At 43.0% G+C, this 21,480-nt stretch overlaps 1 protein-coding gene and 1 long non-coding RNA gene across 4 annotated transcripts in view; both read left to right on the forward strand.

The window, feature by feature from the left end:
- The first annotated feature begins 276 nt into the window (after window positions 1–276).
- Window positions 277–21,480, forward strand: part of IFT81 (intraflagellar transport 81) — a 38,568-nt gene continuing 17,364 nt past the window's right edge. For 2 of the 3 annotated variants that reach the window (XM_050318461.1, XM_050318463.1), the window contains exons 1-10: window positions 277–459; window positions 1,261–1,364; window positions 3,180–3,360; window positions 6,053–6,142; window positions 7,177–7,242; window positions 7,560–7,670; window positions 8,931–9,015; window positions 15,937–16,100; window positions 18,446–18,541; window positions 20,464–20,610. In XM_050318461.1, the coding sequence (XP_050174418.1) occupies window positions 316–459; window positions 1,261–1,364; window positions 3,180–3,360; window positions 6,053–6,142; window positions 7,177–7,242; window positions 7,560–7,670; window positions 8,931–9,015; window positions 15,937–16,100; window positions 18,446–18,541; window positions 20,464–20,610 (1,188 nt within the window). In that variant the 5' untranslated portion in view covers window positions 277–315. Of the gene's footprint in view, window positions 460–529; window positions 625–1,260; window positions 1,365–3,179; window positions 3,361–6,052; window positions 6,143–7,176; window positions 7,243–7,559; window positions 7,671–8,930; window positions 9,016–15,936; window positions 16,101–18,445; window positions 18,542–20,463; window positions 20,611–21,480 lie in introns of all 3 variants that reach the window. The other variant, XM_050318462.1, reaches the window with a different exon arrangement.
- LOC126641586 (uncharacterized) lies at window positions 1,649–2,113 on the forward strand. The gene is made up of 3 exons (XR_007629277.1): window positions 1,649–1,739; window positions 1,836–1,913; window positions 1,946–2,113. It is a non-coding gene; the product is annotated as an uncharacterized LOC126641586 (long non-coding RNA).

Consider the following 21,480-nt stretch of genomic DNA (forward strand, 5'->3'; position numbering starts at 1 on the left):
GACCACGCCTCCCACAATCAAACCACGCCCATCCAGAGCCAGACCCCTCACACACAGAGCCCAGCCCCGCCCATCGCGGGACGGCCACGCCCCCTCATCATCAGACCCCGCCCCCTTCCCCCGCCCGGAGCCGTCCCGGTTCCCGCCGCTCCGCCGTGGCATCGGAAGTGACGTCACGCCGTATCCCGGCAACCGCCCCCGCCGTGCCGGGAGGCTCCTCCGGGGCCTCCTCGCAGGGCCCGGCCCGGACCCCCTGCCCGGACCCCCGCCCCCGCCCCCGCCCCCGCCGCCGCCGGGTGCCCCCCGGACACCGCCATGGGTGACCAAATGCAGTTCATTGTCGAGAAGCTCAATCAGGAGCCCTTCAGGAAGAACTACAACTTAGTCTCGTTTGACTCCCTGGAGTCGGTGCAGCTGCTGCAGCTGCTCAATGATGTTCTGGGCGAGATTGATCCGAAGGTAAGGGGGGCGCTCAGAGCAGCCCACACCTCCTGCGGTGGGTTTGGCACCGAAATGTGCTTTTCTTGAGGTCTGGCTCGGTGTAATCCCGCGGCGTGCTTGGCTTTTCAAAACAGCTCGTGTGGATCTTCCTGGGAATAACTGTGCCTGGCAGGAATCCTTCCCGTCAATACATCTGAGTGTGTAAAAACGTTTGCAAAGCAGCAGATGTTCCTTGGGGCGGGCACTGGATCCCTGCCCCCAGAGACTGATCACTGGATGGTTTGCTTGTGAAACTCAGGATGTAGATGTTGGTTCATGCTGAGAACCTTCACGCTCTTAGGGCAAGGTCAGGCTGTGCCCTGCACACACACACGTGTCCACACATCTGGGGCATGGATACCTGTGCCTTGGAGTGCCAGGATGCCTGAATTCCTGCTTGGATGTGCTCACGGTGTCTGTACAGATGATTCCTGTGAGCAGGGAGAATGGTAATTTAGCATGAATTTACCTGAGCACTCATGTTGGAGAAAATCCACTAGAAGAGAATTGAAGTTTGGTGATAAAAGGGATGTTCTGTGCAGAGCATCTCACTATCATTTGATAGAGTAATAAAGTCAATTCTTTTAGTGTTGCCAGTTAATTGATACCACTTGGACAATGAAGTAGATAATAATTGTAATTAATTATAGTTAACAATATAATTATAATAATTAGCAATTACTTATAAAATAAGTAATTTAATAATTACAATATTTAGTAGTATTTTTAATATAATAATTATTACTATATATCATTAATTGATTTTTACAAATTGTTTAGCATGCTGTTGACATTAGAGAGGAGCTGCCAGAACAAACAGCTAAAAGAATGCTGAACCTCCTTGGAATTCTCAAATACAAACCTCCAGGGAGTGTGTCAGACCTGTGAGTATCCTTTTACCTGCAAACCATGTTAAAACATCGCTTGCTGCTCATGTGGTAGCAACCTTTAATTCAGGTGAGAGCTGTTCCCGTGTCCCTGTGGATGCTGGACGGGGTGCCAGGTGCGGTGGCACAGGTTGGGATGGGGTGCCAGGTGCGGTGGCACAGGTTGGGATGGGATCCCAGGTGTGGTGGCACAGGTTGGGATGGGATCCCAGGAGCGGTGGCACAGGTTGGGATGAGTTCCCAGGAGCGGTGGCACAGGTTGGGATGGGTTCCCAGGTGCAGTGGCACAGGTTGGGATGGGGTGCCAGGTGCGGTGGCACAGGTTGGGATGGGATCCCAGGTGCAGTGGCACAGGTTGGGATGGGGTGCCAGGTGCAGTGGCACAGGTTGGGATGAGTTCCCAGGTGCAGTGGCACAGGCTGGGATGGGATCCCAGGTGCGGTGGCACAGGTTGGGATGAGTTCCCAGGTGCAGTGGCACAGGCTGGGATGGGATCCCAGGAGCGGTGGCACAGGTTGGGATGGGATCCCAGGAGCGGTGGCACAGGTTGGGATGGGGTGCCAGGTGCAGTGGCACAGGCTGGGATGGGTTCCCAGGTGCGGTGGCACAGGTTGGGATGGGTTCCCAGGTGCAGTGGCACAGGTTGGGATGGGATCCCAGGTGCGGTGGCACAGGTTGGGATGGGGTGCCAGGTGCAGTGGCACAGGCTGGGATGGGTTCCCAGGTGCAGTGGCACAGGCTGGGGATGGGATCCCAGGTGCAGTGGCACAGGTTGGGATGGGATCCCAGGTGCAGTGGCACAGGTTGGGATGGGATCCCAGGTGCAGTGGCACAGGTTGGGATGGGGTGCCAGGTGCAGTGGCACAGGCTGGGATGGGTTCCCAGGTGCGGTGGCACAGGCTGGGATGGGTTCCCAGGTGCAGTGGCACAGGTTGGGATGGGTTCCCAGGTGCGGTGGCACAGGTTGGGATGGGATCCCAGGTGCAGTGGCACACCTGGGCAGGTGCAGTGGCGGGCGCTGCCGGCAGAGGGCACTGCCCGCCCGGCAGGGTCGGCCCGGCCCGGCCCGGCCCGTCCTCGCCGCGCCCGAGGCGGGAGGGATTCACCTGCGCCAGGTGATCCCCAAATCCCGAGCCCCGCCCACCCTACCAGCATTCCCCGAGGCTGCCGCAGGGAACCTGGAGTTGTCCCTCCCGGTTTTATCCTTTTAGTGGGTTATGGGTTTTTCATCTGCCTCAAGGGAGCAGAATGGGGATTCTAAGTCGAAAACTGCCATCATAGAATCCCAGAATGGTTTGGACTGGGAGGGATCTTAAAAACCAAAAAACCATCCAGACACCTCCTGCTAGACCAGGTTGTTCCAAGCTCCATCCAACCTGGACTTGAACACTTCCAGGGATGGGGCAGGCACAGCTTCTCTGGGCAACCTTCTCTGGGCCTCACCACCCTCACAGGGAAGAATTTCTCCCCAGTATCCCATCTAAGCCTACCTTCTGTTAGTGGGAATCCATTCCCCTTTGTCCTGTCACTCCAGGCCCTTGTAAATGGTCTCTCCCCATCTTTCCTGTCGTCTCCTTCAGATCCTGGAAGAGACAATTAGCTCACACAATTATACACCCTGGAGCCCTCTCTCTTCCAGGCTGAACAATCCCAACCCTCTCAGCCTCATCATGAGCGTTTTCTCTTTTAACAGCATTAAGAACATCATTAGCCAAGTGGGGAAGGAACATCAAAACATTGCAAATTCTTTGTTCCAGGCCAGCATTCCTTAGGCTGAGATTCACTGGTGTTCTCTCTGTCCCTGTCACACAGAAGTGCTTTTCGCCAGGGGTTGGTCACGGGGAGCAAACCTGTCGTTCATCCCCTCTTACACTGGCTTCTGCAGAGGACCAGTGAGCTCAAGAAAAGAGCCTACCTGGCCCGTTTCTTGGTGAAACTGGAAGTGCCAGCAGAGTTTCTCCAGGATGATACCGTGGCTGACATCAACAAACAGGTACCGCTTGTCACATTTTATGTGAATGAAAGTGCTGGCGGGAGGAGGGATGAAGGAACCAGGGAGTTAATGTTTATGTTCAGAGCATGTTGGCATCAAGAATGAGCAAAGATTCGTAATAAGAAATAGATGTCTTGACCACTTCCCTTCCAATAACCCTGAATTTGGATGTTAATAGGCAGTATTGAATTAAAAGGCTTTCAACCCGTTAAGTACTGGGTGCCAAATCACGTCCAGAGCCATGTTCCATTTATTTTTTAACATCTTTTTTCCTATGAACTATGACATGTAAGTTTTTAATTGTAAATTACCACTTCAAAGCAGTCCAGAAAATGTTATCACCAAAAGCCAGTGTCTCCTAATTGTCAATTGAATGTATTTGGTAGTCGTGATTGTCAATTGATAGTATCTGATGCCTAATATTTGTGTTAACCTTATTCCACTTTTGCTTCAACCGTTTATTTTTTGGTGAATAAGTAAAAGATTTCTTTTTTTCTGTGCTGACATTCCTACTTATTATGTTCCCACTTCTTTTGTGAGCATTGAATGTTGATTTTAGATAGTCAGACTGGGTGGGTTTGAATTGTAAAACTTCAAGTGAACCAAAGCTAGGGGTTTATATCTGTATTACCTGAAGTACATATTTACTTTTTTTTTTAGTCCAGTTTTCTGTGCCTTTTGTTTTTTAAAACCACTGTGGTTTTTAGTGTTTGTAGCAGGTAACTTGATTTATTAACTGTGCACCAGCAAAGCTGAACAGTCTGACTGAAGCTTGACCAAGCCTTTTATTTTTTTGTTACCTCTAACAATATTGGATTTATAACTCGGGGTAACTCAGCAGAGGTAGTAAAAAGAGAAAGGAATGCAGATTGTATGTTTTTTCAGTATGTCACGGTCTTAATATGTATAAATATCCACCTCCATAATTTCCATTACGTAAGATGTGTTCCTTTTTGGGATTACAGTAATAGAACCATCTTATTAAACTAATACCCTGCTGATTAATTCAAAACAGAAGCTGGGGTAACAGAATGCCTTACTGCAGTTTAGCATGACAATGCAAATATTTAGATACTAATGCATTAAAGAACTTAGCCTAAATGATTTAGATACAGGCTTGCAGTGGTGTCTTTTAAGAGAAATTTCAAATAAGATTTTAAAAATGAGCAACTTCAGGAGTTAATTTAGTTGTCCAGTCTTCAATGAGTTGCTCCCAGCTACCAGGAATCTTCCTTTCCATATAGGAACCTGGGTGTTCTTTGGTCATTTGAGTGTGTCCCATATTCCAGGTGCATGTGGGGGTACCCACAGTGAAAAGTGAGAGCTTTCCCTCCTGATCCATCAAACTGTGCTCTGCCCTTGTTTGAGTCCTGCCATTGGTCTTGAAATTTTGTGCCCATTAAGTAAAAGATTTCCTAAACTCCCCTTCTGACCGAGGTAGAGACACACAAAGGAAATCTGCTGGACAGCAGAAGTGGGGAAAGCACTTGCTCAGGGACCACCTGGTAGTTCATTTTTGTTCAAGGACTTGCACGGTGCATTAGTGGCATCGTGGAAATCAGCTGGGTTTTCCACTCCTAACTTGTTCCTCCTTGTCCAGCCTGTGCATTCCTTATCACACCTTTATTTGCCATTCAGTCCAGCACTTTCTCTGTGGTTTTATCTTCTTCTCAGTAGCCATTTTATTGCTATTTTTTTGAATTCATTCCAGCCTGTCAGTCTGTGCTTGAAACTGCAACAACCAGACCCGAGCAGAGCGCTCTGGATGCTGGTTCCCCAGGGTTTTACAGAATGGAATTGCTGCTTCACTGCTCAGGGCTTTGATGCCTTTGTTTGAACTGGCCTTTGCTGTTGCCATTTTGTGTTCAACTTTCATATCAACTGCTCTTTCCAGGAAGTAGAAAAAAAAAAAAAAAAAAGTGACTTGATATTCTCTTTTTAGATTTTTCCATCTCATTGAATGGCTGTTTCTGTGGAGATTATCTTCCCTTATACCCTCAGCTTGCATTTCTCCGAGTCGAATCTAAATTTATTTCCTCTCCATATTCCTAAACTCTTTCTGTGCCCTGTTATTTCTCTGCCCACACAGACTTTCACACTGCCTCTCAGTTTAAGATTCCTGGTGGGCACTGTGCTGGTGTGGAAGTAGCACTCTGTCTCCTTCTCCCTGAGTGCTGAGCTGCATCAGTCAATCCCTGCGAGGTACCCGGCTTATGCAACGCGTCACAGCCCCTCCTCACGTGTCACCTCAGCTCTGCTCTTGGGCCACCCTGCAAATTCCAGCCCCACGTTCTCAGCTGAGTGTGCTGTTAGGTCAGGCTCTTCCTTTTTGGGGCTGATAAATGTGTAGGTGTGATATACACGGATTTAGAGTGAGAGAGAATAGTTTGTTCACGTGGATTTGTCCCTCTCAGGTCGCATCTCTCTGTTTTGAAAATACACTGTGCGTTACAAGGGAAAATACCAAAGAAGTTGTGAAATTCTGATTGGACCTTTAAATGCAAGATAAATGTGATATTTTAAATTCTGTTTTATAACTTGACAAGCTTTTGCAGTGAAAAAAATGCATTTTATTCTTTTTCTCACCATACTTCTATATGTCTATATACTATCATAGTAATAAAGCAATGTGTTGATCTGAAAATCCTCAGGCACAGAGCTCACTCTGCACGATTTCTGTTTCATTTTGTAGCATGAAGAACTCATGGAAGCATTTAAAAACCTGCACAAGGAGTACGAGCAGCTGAAAATATCTGGTTTATCCACTGCAGAGATAAGAAGGGTAAAAAAAAAAAAAAAAAAAAAAGCACAGCTTTTCTTTAGTTGTTTTTGTTGTTTTTTGTAAGTTGTAGAGGCCAGAGCTGGTGGGCTCTGCAGCTGCCTTTTGGAAACTGTGCTGTGTTGGCAAACAGAGCAGAAAGTCTTTGCTCGTGCTCAGAGCGGAGCTTTCTGGAGCAGATTGGGCAGTGAGGCTGCCAAGACTCTGTTCAGCATGATTTCCAAATATTAGAACTCCATTTCCTCTGAATGCAAACTCATACAAAGCCTTTTGCTCTCCTGATACAGGGTAATAATTCCAGAGGGTGTTGAATGAATTAAGAGCTTAAGTCAACAGTGATGATGAACCCGTGTGGATAAAGTGTTAAGTAAAGATATTTGCCCTGTTTCAGCAAAATAATTAAGCCTGTGTACAGCTTTCCAGGGCACATAGAGACAGGCCAAGCAGATGTTGAGATGTACATTTGGAGAATTTATTTCCCTTTCTCTCATAACTATCAATCTGTGGAGTCCTGCTGTTGCAAAATAGGATTAAAGGAAAATAATAATCAGATACATATTTCAGCACTAGAAAGTGTTTTGTTTTTTTTTTTTACCACAGTTTTAATACAAAAAGCAACAGCAGACATCCCTCATGTGCAGCTTCTTGCAAAATGGTCTGCCAGGAAGCGGGTAATGACGGTGACATTAAGAACATATGTCAGGCTGCCTCAGATGTTGAGTTCATGCTGATTTTTCCTTGGTGGTGTGTGTTTGTTTTTGTTTTAGAGAAATCCACCTGCTTTTATTTTAAATGTTCACACTAATAGTCAGGGATGCAGATGAGGAGTGTTAGCATAAGAGGGAGTGGGAGCTGTGGGGGAAGTAGGAGAGATTGGAATCCTGGGTGTTCTGATCATAGATCAATAAAATTATAACCACCTCCATATATTCAGAGAAGAATTCTGATTTTCATATTAATTAGAAGAGAATTTAGTCCAATCCAACATACATGTAAATAAGTTAATATTTATTTACGCTTTTTTTTCTGCTTTTTAGGACATCAGTGCGATGGAAGAGGAGAAAGATCAACTGGTCAAAAGAGTGGAGCGTCTCAAGAAGAGGGTAATAGGAGAAGTAACACTGTTCCATTTCAGTGTCATAATCCTTGGCTTGCAACTCTGATTTTGGAATGCAAACAGGGATTAAGATAAACATACTGTATGTCTAGGAAGGAATCGAGTAACTAATTGACCTACAGGGAATCTCCCAGGCCTCAGTCCAGGGCTTTTAAGAATCTCAAGTCCAGTGCTTTGCTGTCACTTCTGAGTAGTAACGTGCATGGAAAGGAAGTGCTAAGTGGGCTTGTGAGACATATGATCCCTTTAATGTATTTCTCAACTATCTGACAGCAACATGCACTATTTATCCACTTGCTGTAGGTGGAGACAGTACAAAATCATCAACGGATGCTTGAAATAGCAAGACAGCTCCGCTTGGAGAAAGAGAGAGAAGAATCTCTGGCTCAACAGAAACAGGAACAAAAAAGTCAGGTACTGACACAAAAACATCCCTGTTAAAATCAAGAGCTGTTGACGTTTGGTTGGGAATCAGGCATTTCAAAAAGACAGCAGGACCAACAGTAGAGAGTTTCTCCCGACCCCAGAAAATGAAATCTCATTTAAAAGATCTGTGTAGATTTTAAGGGAAGAGGCTTGACCCTGCAAGTTTTGAACAGCACAGTGAAGGTACTTGGCTGCCTCAGCTGCCACTGACATCATCCTTGAGTGTTCCCAGGAAACGTTCCATGACTTACTGCCGGAGCACCCGAAGGGAACTTGTCATATTTATGGGAGTGAGCAAATGTTTCCTTGGTTTGATTTCTATCTCTGTGCATCTGCACTGAGATTTCAGGGACTGAGCAGCACAGCAAGTGCCTCAGCTTCTCCCTGGGTGGGGGGGAATATGTATTCAGGAGCAACCTTGGGATTTTGGTCCCCAAATTTGACAAAAGTGCTGTCCTGAGAAGCACTGGAAGCTGCCAACACAGTGGATGTCAACACCTCCGAGTATAAGGGTGGGTTTTATTCCTGCCCTATGCTGTCAGAACAAGGCACTTCCATAAAATCCAGTGCCATTTTATTATACCATCTCACCAAATTCTGTAGCCTGAACTGCAGCACTGCATTAAAAGGGGAAACCCCCCAGATTTCCTGTATTGCAGTCTGTGTCTGGATGTGGATCAATGGGAATTAGGAGCTCTCAAGCTGTTGGGTCTTTCCTTGAACCTGAATGAGATCACGAGTAAAATGAATGTGACATCCAGCTAATTCCAGCTCTTAGTCCACATCTCCATAAATCATAAACAGGCAGATCAGCTGGAGGTTGTTTGGAGGTTGTTTCCATCTGCTCTTGGGATGGACAGTGGATAGCTGTGACAGCTCAGCTGCATTGCAGGGACTGTAGGGTAAGGACAGTTACCTGCTGCAGTCCTGATTCTCACTGCCTTTTGCTGTTGTTGTAATGCTCAAGCCACTTACAGTTTTGGTTGCAAACTGTTGAATGAAGTTCTGCCATAAAGTATCACTTGGGAGAATGAGAATCCTCTCTTCAATTAACATTAGGGAATCTCAAATAAACCCAGGCCAAGTGTTGAAAATTTGGTCTGGCACATTCCCTTGTGGAACAGAAACTCACCAGATGCTTAGAGCTGCCATTTTTTCTGTTTGGGGTTCTTTTGCTCTTTTGGTTCAGTTGTTTGAACATGGATTTCCAAGGAATGAGCTCATGTGTGTCCAATTCTCCCTCCAAAGCTGTTCCACGCAGAGCAGAGGCTGCAGAGAGCCCAACTGCAGCTGAAGGAGATGCAGGATGCAGTAGCTGATTCAAAACCTGAAAGTAAGTACTGATCTACAAAAGGGTTACACTTCTCTGGTAGAAATTAAATCAAAACCTCTTGCTCAGTCAGAAGTTTGCCTTTCCTAAGCTTTTATGCCTTTTGTGTTTGTAATTGGGCATTGGTGAAATACTGCTTCCTGAAAATGCTCTCAATGAATGGACAAATACATTGAATACTGTGTTTTACTCAGTAGAGGCTTGTTTTTGTAGTTGCCTTCTATAAAATATTTGCTTGAAAAGCTTTAAGCTCTGTTTCTTATTGTAGTGTAATTTTATGCTGTAGTTTCGTAAGGTGCCAAAAATAAAGCTATTTCCTAATTCAGCCGTTTTTAATAGACTGTAGATTATATTTAATTGTATTTGTATACACAGCACACACTTTTAATGTGTGTGATTATAAATATATGGATATAAATATATAGATACTAGATATATCTGTATATTGAAGCCTCTATATTTATATATTAGTGTATTTGTTTATATGTGAAAATTCTTAGTTCTCTCTATACCACTGTAACTTATTGAGCTGGATGTTGCTGAATTACATTAATAACACCAAGATTGCTTCTCCTTGTTTTCAGTGATATCTCGGACTGCAAATAACTAAAGCAAAATAAATTAGATGCCTTGTGGAGTGAGTTAGTTCCTCATGCTCATGGTGGTGGAAGGAGTTGCAGTTACTGGAGAAATGTGTAACTAAGTGTCTCTGAAGGACAATTTGACAACCTCCAGGTTTCTGGTGATTTAATCACTTTGAAGGAAATGCACCAAGGATTATCCTGGCAGTTTTAGTTTGGTTTAGTAAAGCAAGCCCTTGTCCTACTCTTTCAAGAACATTTGCTGTTTCAGTTGCATCACTGAGCTGCTTTGGCAGCTCCTCTGAGTTAAAGAAGTTTTTTTTCAGTCTCCACCTCGTTGTGTTGTTATTACTCTGTAATTTTACTTTCATTTTTTTACAATGCTCATCAGCCACTGAACCACAAGTGGGACTAAAGGAGCATCTGAACCATCTTCTTCACTCACAGGGCCCTGCAGTGGATTTTATAACTGCTCCTTTTTTGCAGTAGCTACCAGAGAGTTTATACAGCAAAGCTGTATCAACAGTTCTGTCTCAGTTCCTGGGGTTTTTTAAAGGCCAATGGAAACTTGACGGGTTCAGTTCACAGAAGCAAAGGTAACATCATAAAAAGGCAGTAAATACGTCATGTCATCGTTGAGATGAAAATAAAGTTAACATATTTAATTTCCTTATCTTGAGTTCTACTTGCAGGGGAAAACAAAAAAGTATTTAGATGTTCCAAAGCAGAGCTTGGAGTCATTACTTAAGAAAACTTGTGTTGAAATTCTGCCCAGACAAAGACTTCAGGACTCAGCTCTGTAATTACTCTTCCCCACTGGAGTTACAAAGGCACTGCCTGTAGCAGCAATTACAGAAAGCCAGCTGTTTTTTAGTAATTGGAATTAGGTGACCACAGTGCACTGCATAGGTTCCATTTGTTTTAAAGGCTTTGCTGGGTTACAGTTAGCACAGTGTATTTTAGTTTGAAAATTCCCTTTGGCTGCAGTTTGGTACCTCAGCTGCCTCCTCATCTCAGGGCAGTTTGTCTGCTGACAGTCCAACAACTGGAGTTTCACTGGAAGTCAGATCCTTTCCTTTAAAAGAAATGTCTTTCATTTTTAATACTTCAGTATCTTAATACTTCAGCTTTTACTTCCTAGGTAAGATAAAACGTTAAAAGTCATTCATGAGTAGCAGCTTTGTTGTTTGTCTTCTGGGTTTGATCACTTCATAATTAATTTAGGATGAAGTGCTTTGAGGAAATATGAAGGAACTCTTTAAGGAATGCAACTCCCATGTATTCCTGAGCATCATTAACATATAATTAGCATCAGCCTGCTTGAATGTGCCAGGAAAATACAGCTTATGGTGAGGAGGTTCTCAACTCCTAGAAACATAATATTTAGGAGACTTTGTATTGTATCATTGATTGTTGTGAGCTGTTCTGGAGACTAAAATGGATGATGGTTTCACAGAACCTTCCCTGATTTTTAACTTCTTTCTTTCCCTTTATTAACTTCAGCCCTTCCCTGTTTATTAACTTCAGTCTTTCCCTATTTATTAACTTAGAACTACTTAGGATGTTGTTCAGTTAGAAAGGGATTTGCTGCTGGTAGCCCCAAATAACATGAATTTGCAGATCCTGGAGGGTTTTCTTCTGTTGTTGTTCTGGATATGAGTAATATTTTTATTAACACTGGCCACCAGTTTGAACAACCATAACCCAGCCCGTGCTTTCTCTCCAAGATTGCCACTTTTTGCTTTGATTATCTCTGCTGGCACAAACACAAATTGTTAATGTGAAGAAACGAACTGAGTGACTGAAATTCTTCATCTCTGTCCACTGTACAGGACATTATTGGTCACTTTATTGGCAAAAATGTGAAAAAAGTGGATGAGTAGCTTGAAAATGTTGATTACAGGAATTGTTAAATGATTGTTTATAAACAGTGAGGTGTGTAATTTATAAAATTCATGAAGTTCGTGTGTAGTCACAGATTTTGGACGCTGGGAATGTCACAGACACCGCTCAAGGAGGAATTGCTTTGTACAGATGTCTATTTTCTTTCATTCTTGATGAAAAATAGAAAGTTAACAAGCTATAATTTAAATATTCCATTTGATAGAAAACATTAACATTTTTCTTTTCCACAGAACCGCCTTTCCCTAAAATTCCAGAGTTAAATGATCTCCTCCAAAACTGCAGACCACATTGGAATTAAAGTTCTAGAAGTATTTGGTAAAAGAGACTGGCTCAGGTGGAACTTTATTTCCATCTTTAAAAGATTTTATTTATTATAAAGTGACTGTCAGTTAATGCAAGGTGGGGGTAAAAGCACTTTTAGGATAATTTGGTATCTCTGATGAGATGACAAGTCTGGTTGGTAAGACTGGGAGTGTTTTTAAGGTCATTGACTCTTGCACTTCATTTTGAAGAACAAACAAGGCAGCAAAAATTCAACGTGACCTCTGTTAAAAGGATGCCAAGGAGTTTAGTGGAAGGTTTAGGAAGGAGTGGAATCATCACCCAGTGGGTGTTTGGCTCTTTTCTGTTTAGCATTTACACCAGATTCCTGCAAGAAAGTAGCAAATGATCCCTGGGGAAATAAAAACAGGGAAGTGACTGAAAAATGAGGAGACTGTTGATTTGAAGGGACTGGAATCACTTAGGAAGCCAAGCCCATGCCAACAGGTTCTATTTTAAGGAATAGCCAAATTCCACGGTATTCCTCCAGGAATAATGTACATGCAATGGATTTATGGAATGTGAGGCTCTTTCCTAATAAGTGACTCTGCAAAGAGCTTGGGAGTCAGGTGTGAAAATGGTGGCACAGGAGCTCCCAGGGTCATAAATGAGGGGATATCCATGCATTTATTTCTGGGAGGAAATGCAAGAGCAGGGTCACCCTGCCCCTGGTTCGGGCTCTGAGGTGTCCATCACTGCAGCCTGTGACAGTTCAACACTCCAGAAGAACTCTGAAAGGTCAGAGAGCTCTTTCAAAGAGCTCTACTAATTACTATAAACGTGGAAAGCATAATTTACAGTGGCAAATTCAGGAAGCTTTTCAGATTTTCAAGGATATATTGAAGGGGTGATTGGTCTGTCAGTGTTTGCATGTCCCAGGCCTCTGTTTAATATCCCTGTTTAAAACCCCTGTTTAATAGAGGGAAATTGGAAATTTCTAACATTGGAAGCTGTGGAGGGAATCATTTCAGTCCCTGCAGAAAGGGATTTGATGTTGGAAGTCTGTTCCAGACGTGCCTTTGTCGTGGCCTTCCGATGGGATATTGGATAGAGTATTGGCAGAGAATCTGTAAAATGAGGGCCCCTCTCTCTTTTTCCCCCTTTTAAAAGCTGAATTCCTGTTGCAAATGGTTCTGGTCCAGAATGTGCAGTTGGCATCCCCATGGTGGGAAAAGAAGTGGGAACCTGAGCATGAGGTGAACCAAGTTTTAGGTCCACCAGCAGAATTATGCAGAGAAAGTCTCCTCTCGTCTACATGACCGAGCAAGCAGGAATAAACTCTTTTCTCCCATCCCTCTCTTTGTAATAATAATAATAATAATAACGAAAAAATTTGAATGGAAAACATGAGGAGTTGCTGTGAATAGCTCTGCACATGTAAATGCGTGGTTGGCAGAGCCTTGTTAAAACAACCTTAGGGCACAGGGCCAGATTTCTGGGCCGCTTACGTGTGTACGTTTTGTAACCGTAAGTCAATGTTGAAACATTAAAAACAGAATTTATATGTGTAATGGAAAGATTTGAGGTATGCTGGCTTTTTTTTTTTTTTTTTTCCCTCCTCTTTAGCCTGGGAATTTGCAAAGAATGTTTTTCACTGTAAAAAACCAAAACAAAACAAAAAACCCAAAACCCCGAACCAAGAGCTGCTCCATGTTTGGGTTTTTAAGGCTGTGTTAAGCAGCAGAAGTAGCTTTTAGGTAGTTACTTCTCCTTGTGTTGAATTGAAGAGGATGGAAAATATATCCAATGTATTTAGGGAAGAAGCATTAGTCATGAGGGATGTCGACATCACGTCTTTCCCCATCAAGGTGTCAGGTTTTAACTCGCTTTGTTGCTCGTAGCAATGCCAGGAATAAGCACAAGAACCAGTCGGGGTGTGACAGGAGTTGGGAGCAACTCTGAGGTTATTTGGGAAATAAATCAGATAGTGATCAAGGTTATAGCCCATGAAGTCAAAAGGTCCCTGCTCTTATCAAAGCTCTTGTGGTTCTTTGCTGAGTTTATTGTCATATCTGCAACAAATCCTTTGGGCTGCACGTTTTGATCAGAGAACTGGAGCAGCACAAGAAATAAAGTACAGGTTATTTATGCAGATTTACTTTTTTTCTGCTAAGAAAACCAAGAAGTTCATTTGATTTAATTAAATATTAATATTTCATATCGGAATAATCAATATCACATTGATCCCCACACCAAAGAACTTGGCTATAAATACCGGGTTGGGAGTTGTGTTCTGGTGAGCTCTGAGGTGATAATTCAGCTCCCTGGGGACGTGGGAAGCAGCTTGGCTGCTTCTGCAGAGGTGGGAGATTTCTAGTGAGACATTAAAATGTGGTCCCTCCTGCCCAGCTCTGTGGTGGGCTGAGGAAGATTGGATTGGAGTTCTTGTGAAAGGAGGAATTGGGAAATCTCTCCCAGTCGGTCCTGGTGTTCCTCAGGTGCAGCTGCAGTGCCAAGGACACGATGGCTGTTCCATGCACAGAGGAACTCGGTTTTCCCACTCTGAAACCAGTTTTGGGGGCTCTTTTGCATGAGATAAATGACCTCTCCACGAAGGGGAGAAGGTCCTGCTGTAGTGTTGCTTTCCATAAACACAGAAACCAACAAACTAAACTGCTGGAAAAGAGGAATTCCCACTCATTTTTAGATTCTGTTGACTTGCCTGTGTTGGCAGCGCTGCTTTCCCCAGGGTCTGTTTTCTTTCTTCCAGTTCTTGAGGTTTTCTCAAGAGCTAATGGTTTATTTCCCCTCTGGCAGCTTTCCTGGCAGCCTGGGCTGGGAGCAGAGGGTGAGGAGGATCTCTGGGGGCAGAGTGGGAGAGGTGAAGAGCAGCAGAATAAAGGGGGCCCCTTTTCCTGGGCTGTTTTTTTTTTGTTCTGACCTTGTTTTATCAGTCAGGCTCTTTAGCCTGAGAACCAAAATCTGCTTTCATCTACATCCTTTCCCATCCCTGTTTCAGCAACATCAGCTGTACTTCTGTATCTCTGTGCTCTTCTCTGCTTGTGCAGTAAATGAAAGAGAAGAAAATTGTGAACTTCTTGTTTTTCTTGGCATTTCATTGGAACTCTGTCTTCTCCTAAATATGGAGAGAACAAAAACCCCCAACTCCAGCAAAAGAACCAAGAGTACTTACCTTTTAGTCATCTAGGTCATGAAAAATCCTCTGAAATACCCGTTCCCACTCTCATCTGACATGTAACTTCCAACTCCTGAATTCCTGGGAAGAGTTGTCTCAGAGGAGTAATTGCACTGAAGTGCCTGTTGTCAGTGCAGACTCTGCAGTGTAATTTAAATAGATGTTTCCTTTTATTCTGTTGCATTTTTCTACCTGGGAATTGTTCTTATCTGCATGTACTTGGGTTTGTTTATAAATTACCTGTTAAGGAGACTCTGTAGCACGAGCCAAGTCTTGCATGGTAAGGTGTAGTTGCATCAGGCTTGAGTAGAGCAAAGCTTGTAAATGGGGGTGCTTTTCTCAACAGAAATTTTTGCCATTATTCAGGAATTCCTCCTTGGGTTTTATATTTAACTGTTATTTTCTGCATTCTCAGTCTATAAGCTTCTTTACATTAAACATTTGTTCTTATAAGAAAAAATAGTGGTTATTTACAGGAGGCAATTTGTGAGTGTCCCAGCAATGTAAAAGACCATTAAACTGTGCCCATTTTGAGTCCTTTTCAGATGCCAGATGGAAAAAAAGCTTTATTTTAGGGGAGAAGCTCCAAGGATATAACAAATCTGTACATGAGCTGGGCCAAATTCAGATTTTTGTACAGATAAAGGTTTAATGGCTCTTTATATCAGTGCTGTGTGTTGAATTTTGCATCTGATTCAGCTGGAGTTTCAGATTAGAAGGGATTTATTTGTTTATTATGAAAAGAATCTGTCAAGGAGTTAACAGTTGTATGTTAGGGGTGCATAGTAACACCTATTGTGTTGTTTCACATCCAGATTAAAAATTTAAATCAAGTAACTCCCTTTCTTTGAGCAGTGCAAAGAAGACTCAGATGTTGTGCTGTTGTTGTTGTAATCAACCGCTCAAAGCTCCAGCGTGTTGGGGAAATCAAACTTAATTACCTGCTTTTATAGTCACGCACCGATTTCATTTGTTTTTAAGGTTTAATGAAGAAACTGGAAGAGGAGATGAATTTCCATTCCTACCTGGTTACTGAAAAAATGCCCAGAGAGCTGGAGAGTAAAAAGGCCTCGGTGTATCTGCTGCAGAAGGTGCTTGCAGAGCCAGCCATGACTCAGTCTGATCTCACTGCCCTGCAGAGCGAGGTGAGGGCACCGAGGTCACCCCGGATTGGTGTTCTGGAGCACGAGCTGAGCTTCTGGGACACTCTGGTGTTCTTATCCCTGCTTTGTACCCTTGAGAAACTGTTTTGATCCCAAAGGAGCCTCCTTTCAGCTGTAAAACCAAGGGATAATTGTCTTAATTGCTAAATGCAAACTCTCAGATAAGTTGGGTTTGGTTTTTTTTTTGAATGCCCACAAAACAAACACAAGCAAACAAACCAACCCCAAACCAAACCCCAAACCCAATCATATCCTGAGGTGCTGTTTGGGAAATGGTGTTGGCAGTTTGGAATGGTATGAGCAGAGCTGGTAATTCAGCACTAAAGGGTTGGTTTTATTCAGATTTCACTTGTTTTTAACTCTCACAGATCTGGGGGGGTTGTTTATACCAACACATACAAAGAGTTTATGGGGGGGACAACATTCCCTGAGTGATGGATCTTCACAATGTGATGCCTTAATCCATGTGCAGTGGCTCAGAACTCCTGAGTGTTTGGAATAGACCTGCATTGTTTGGTTTAGTTGTGAAGACCAACGGGAATTTGGGCATCAAATACTTGACTTACCTTTCTGGATTTTTGCAGAAGTTAAAAGCAAATGGTGTTGGAATGAGCAAAAATCCCTGTTTGTAGGATATGTGCAAAATGTGCAGAGGGATTTGTTGCCACACAAGCACATTTATGTATTTCACTCAACGAAATTTTCAGGTTTGCATAACCCTAAATGAAAGATTTACTGTTATGTTCTAGAAGAATTTAGAGGAATGCTAATTATTAGTATTTCTATTGGTGATGATGAAGATTACACCAGAGATTAACAAGGGAGGAAGAGTGGTCCTACATCCTAAATGTCTTCTTTTCCTACTTTTTGGTGTTTAATACCCCAGGATGTCCAACTCAGGTTTTGCTGTGAGATGGAGATAAGGAGGAATCAGAGTATCCATGATTAGGGATGACAGCACTAATAACTGGGAGATTAGGGCTGAAATAATAACCCAGCTCTGTGATTCAGCCTCTGCTTTCCCAGATTATTCCCTCTAATCAAAACAATGTTTGTGGCTGCAGTTCTGTCTTTCAGACATTCTTGAAACCCTGTTTTGCACATTTCTTTTCCGAGTGTATTGTGGGGTTTTTGGCAATGTTTTAAAAGGATCTGAGGGGTTTTTTTTTTCTCTTTCTCCATGAGGTAACCTCTGATTTGGTATATTTTGGAAGTATCTTCTTCTTGAAAGATAATAAAACCATGTCATACACTTGGCTGTTATCACAGCACAGCCTTAGACAGCATTTTTTTTTTTTTAAAGTCAGTTTTTTATTATCCAGGTGCCTTAAAAAGGAGCTGAACTGCACTAAGCATGTTACCATCACACATTTTAGAATATAAAACCCAGGAATTTATTCACACAAGGGAATTCTGATGCCATTTTCAAATTCAGGCCTGTTCTACCACTAATAGAATAGAATTCACAGGAGATTTTTTTTTTAACAGGTGTTGGAGTATTTTTAGTCCTGTTGAGCACTTCCTTTGCAATACTTGGTTTTCCAGGCACATGGATATTGCTCCCAGATTGTCAGGGTGATGCCCAGCACTGTCCCTGTGTTAGGGTTTGACTCCAGGGGATTTCAGCACATATTTCCCCTTCTGCCTTATCAGCTCCCCTCTGGAGAGCAGAGAATTAAGGGAAGGTTGCCAGGGCCGTGGTTTCCATGTGGTTTCCATGGCTGGGGAGAGTCCCAGCGTACTGGGAAAGCTGGAATCTGCAGGCTGGTGTGCCTGGGAGCTCCAGATGCAGCAGCTCTGAACCTTTGGCTGGAATGAAGCTCAGCAGTTTTTGGGATTAGGGACAACCAAATGCATCTTGTGGCAGGAGGAAAGAGGTGCCACACAGCTGGAATGTGATGGCCTGTGAGTTCTCAAAGTCTTGATGAAATTTGCATTATTTGCTTCCCTTTAAACTTGTGGTTAAACTGTTGGAGGGAAAGGAATTTTAGTTAATATTGATAAAATGGCACTTTTCACTCAGCATGTGGCAATATCAGTCTTTTTCCTGTGCCAGTTCTCTGCATTTTCTCTCCACATGCACCAGTTTACTTCATTTTCGGGGCCAACATCGTGTTTCTGCCTTATCATAAAGGCACAGAACTGGAAATCCATAAACAGCCTCTTCCTGGCCAATACTTAATGACTCACGGAGCTTTTTGGGTCTGTTTCTCTGTTTTAAAAAAAGGAACTTGCTGGATGGTAAATCTGGGTTGCACAGCATTTAATTCTTGGAGAAGAAAAAGAAATCAAGCTCCTTTTCCTGAGTTTTCTGCTCTGTCTTGCAGATAAATGAAGTCAATGCACAAATGAATCAGCTTATTGAGAAAAGAATGATGAAATATGAGCCAACAGATAGTAAATTTTCCATGTATCGCCAGCAGGTAAGAAGGGAACAAATTGTGTTTTAAGCAGAAGCAGGAGAGAAAATCAGTCAGTCACTGATTGTTTTACATGCTGATTTTTTTCCTTCCCCTTAAATTTATTTAGCATAAATCAGAAATGCTTAATAATGGAGGGCAAAAAGCAAAACAAACCACGAACATGTGTACGTTGAGGGCTGAGTCAAGTGGTGTCGGTGAATTGTGTTGACTGCTGTCCTTGCAGCACAGCAACTCTGCAAGGATCATTTTGGAGGAGCTATTTTGGTAAAGCCCCAGCTGTGGATGGATGGATGCTCACAAGGCTGCCTGCTGCAGCTCCATCCCCTCCTGGTGTCTGACCACGTGCCATTTTCCCCCTTTCATCTAGTAAGAAGGAATTCTTTGGGGTTTTTTTAATTTTTTTTTTAATCCCGAGGCTATAAAATAATCTTGCTACAAAATAGGCTGTCTGGTCTAGTCTCAGTAAATTGACAAGTTATAAAGAGGATTTATGAGCCAGGAGATTTTCAGAGCTCACACAGAAACCTGAGGGGTTCCTTTTCCAGGCATCCTGCACCGCTGCTGATTTTATGGAAGATTTTCGTGATGCTGCTGGTAGGGACAGCTTAAAAAATAAAAAAGCTCAAGCAAAATGCATCAGCGGGAGGGGAAAATCGGGATAAAATGTATAATGCAGTCCAGTCCCAAATTCAGTGTGAAACACACCATTCTGATTTGGAAGAGATGCTCTCCCCAGAGAAGCTCCTGCTCTGGAATGTGCTGGTTCCAAAGGCCAGTGGGCTGTGCTGGAGAGGAGGATCCACCCCTGGAGTTGAGGTTGCTCAGAGTTGGGGTCTTTGCTTTTTTTTTCTGCCAGGACCTGGTTCTGTTCTGCAGAATAACCATCCCTGTTGTAGCAGTTTGTCGCTGCAGATCCCTGGTGAGCTCCAGGGCTGAGCTCCCACCCCAGCACGACTCTGGCAGAGATATTTTTAGGGATAGAGCTGGTCCTTTCAGCTGAGTGTGAGAAAACTGGTGTGTTTTGGCTTGATTTTTGTTTTTTTGAGTTTTCCCTTCCATTTGAGGAAACCAGCCATGCCTCCAAATTCATGCACGTGCATCTAAATCAACCTGTTGTTTTATTTTAAAATATGTTTCAACAGGATAATTGGGCAGGATAAAAATCCTTTTTTTTTTTTATCATCCCTGAACTGATGTATATTATGTTCCCAAATCTGTCAGCTTCTGCTCAAAACTCAGGTATCATTAAATATGCAGTCTTGGATAAAATATTTTTCAAATGCTTTATATTCTAGACTCAAAAAGAAAATTATAATCTGTAATCTACAGTATTTCTGTGCTGTATTGCTTTATTCATCATCTTCCAGCTATTTGCAAGATTTAGTGGCTCAGTTCTGCTTTAGTGTAACATATTTCTGTAGGTTGGAGTAGGTTGGAGTTATAAAAATCTGTATTATGACATTTGTGAAATCTTGGATAACTTTGCAGTTAAGCCATGTTGGTGTCTCTTACATATGCACAGAAAGGGACTCAGCAGGAGAAATGGAGCAGCTAAAATGCCTCCCTTTTTCCTCAATGAAGGTGAAAAAATGAGGGGAAGAAATGTAAATGTGAAATGTAAAACACTTCCACTTGAGTCTGGGCAAAAAGAGCGTGCTGGGAATCTCATCCACACTGGAGAAAGTTGGGATCCTGCTGCCAACTCCAACGAGGTTGTGGTTTAACCCACTGTATATAATTGATATATTTGATGTATACATCTATTGATGTGTTTCCTTTGCAGTGAGACTTTCTCACATTTCCTGAGGAAAATCAGTTCCTGGCAGTTCAAATGTGGTTTCAGTGGGGCAGGGCCTGAAACCTGATGGGTTCCAATTTGCTGCTGATTAAACAAGGCAATTCTGACTTTCCTGGTCCTGCAGGCATCTATAATTTCCCGGAAAAAGGAAGCCAAGGCAGAAGAACTCCAGGCTGCCAAGGAAGAGATGACCAGGCTGGAGAGGCAGGTGCAGCAGAGGAGCAGTCAGACCCACGAGCTGGAGGGCTCAGAAATCCTGACAGAGGATGAGGTATGGGATGAAACAGTGGAGACAAGGGAAGAGGGGATTTTTAAAGAGATTTTGTTACAGTTGCTCCTTCCACAGCACCTCACCCATTTTTATGGTACCATGGTCAGACCCCACCATTGCCACAGATCGGCCTCTAGTTTTCTCAATGCACGTTTTGTTGTTGTCAAATTCCAAAATTAACATATCTGAAGACTTCTTTTTTTAATGTGCAGATAATACAGTGCTGTCCAGCGCTTCCAAATGCTACCCAATATTTATACTGCAACAGCACTGGCTTTGTAGCTAATTTTCAAATTATTAGTTCCAATTATTCACATTGTACCTCATCCATTGCAAGGTCTGTTGGGCTGTCCTAACATTGCAGACTCTGGATCAAAATATCATCACAGTGATATCATGGGAAATAACTAACTACAAAGTCATTATGATTATAAATCATATATAAAGTCTCTATAAAGCATAATATCAGTACTTATCAGTTAGTCCTGTGGGATTTATTTTCCACAAAAGTGTTTCCTTAATAAGCAGATTTCCCAGACCCTCTTTTTTTTTTTTTTTTCCAACTTTTTCTGCTGCAAAAGTTTGCACAGAAAAAAGGAGCTGCAGCTTGGTAGTGGCTTGTCATCAAAATAAATTGACTTCTCTCCAGCCAATAATTTTCCCCAGTTTGGGAGAAGCTGCTGAGGGCACTCACAGGCAGAGTCACTAAACTGAAGAGTATTTCAGCTGCCTCATTCTCTGACTTAATATATCTTTTCATTCTCTCACATATTGCCCTTGTTTGCCCTGCCATCATTTATCCAGAGGAACACACTCTTTGCTTGCTTTTTTCTTTGGTTTTGTGCTTTTTTAACTTACTACTCAATACAG

Source organism: Myiozetetes cayanensis, unplaced genomic scaffold (genome assembly GCF_022539395.1).
Source record: "Myiozetetes cayanensis isolate MyiCay16 unplaced genomic scaffold, myiCay2020 scf21, whole genome shotgun sequence".
In the NCBI taxonomy this organism is placed as follows: domain Eukaryota; kingdom Metazoa; phylum Chordata; class Aves; order Passeriformes; family Tyrannidae; genus Myiozetetes; species Myiozetetes cayanensis.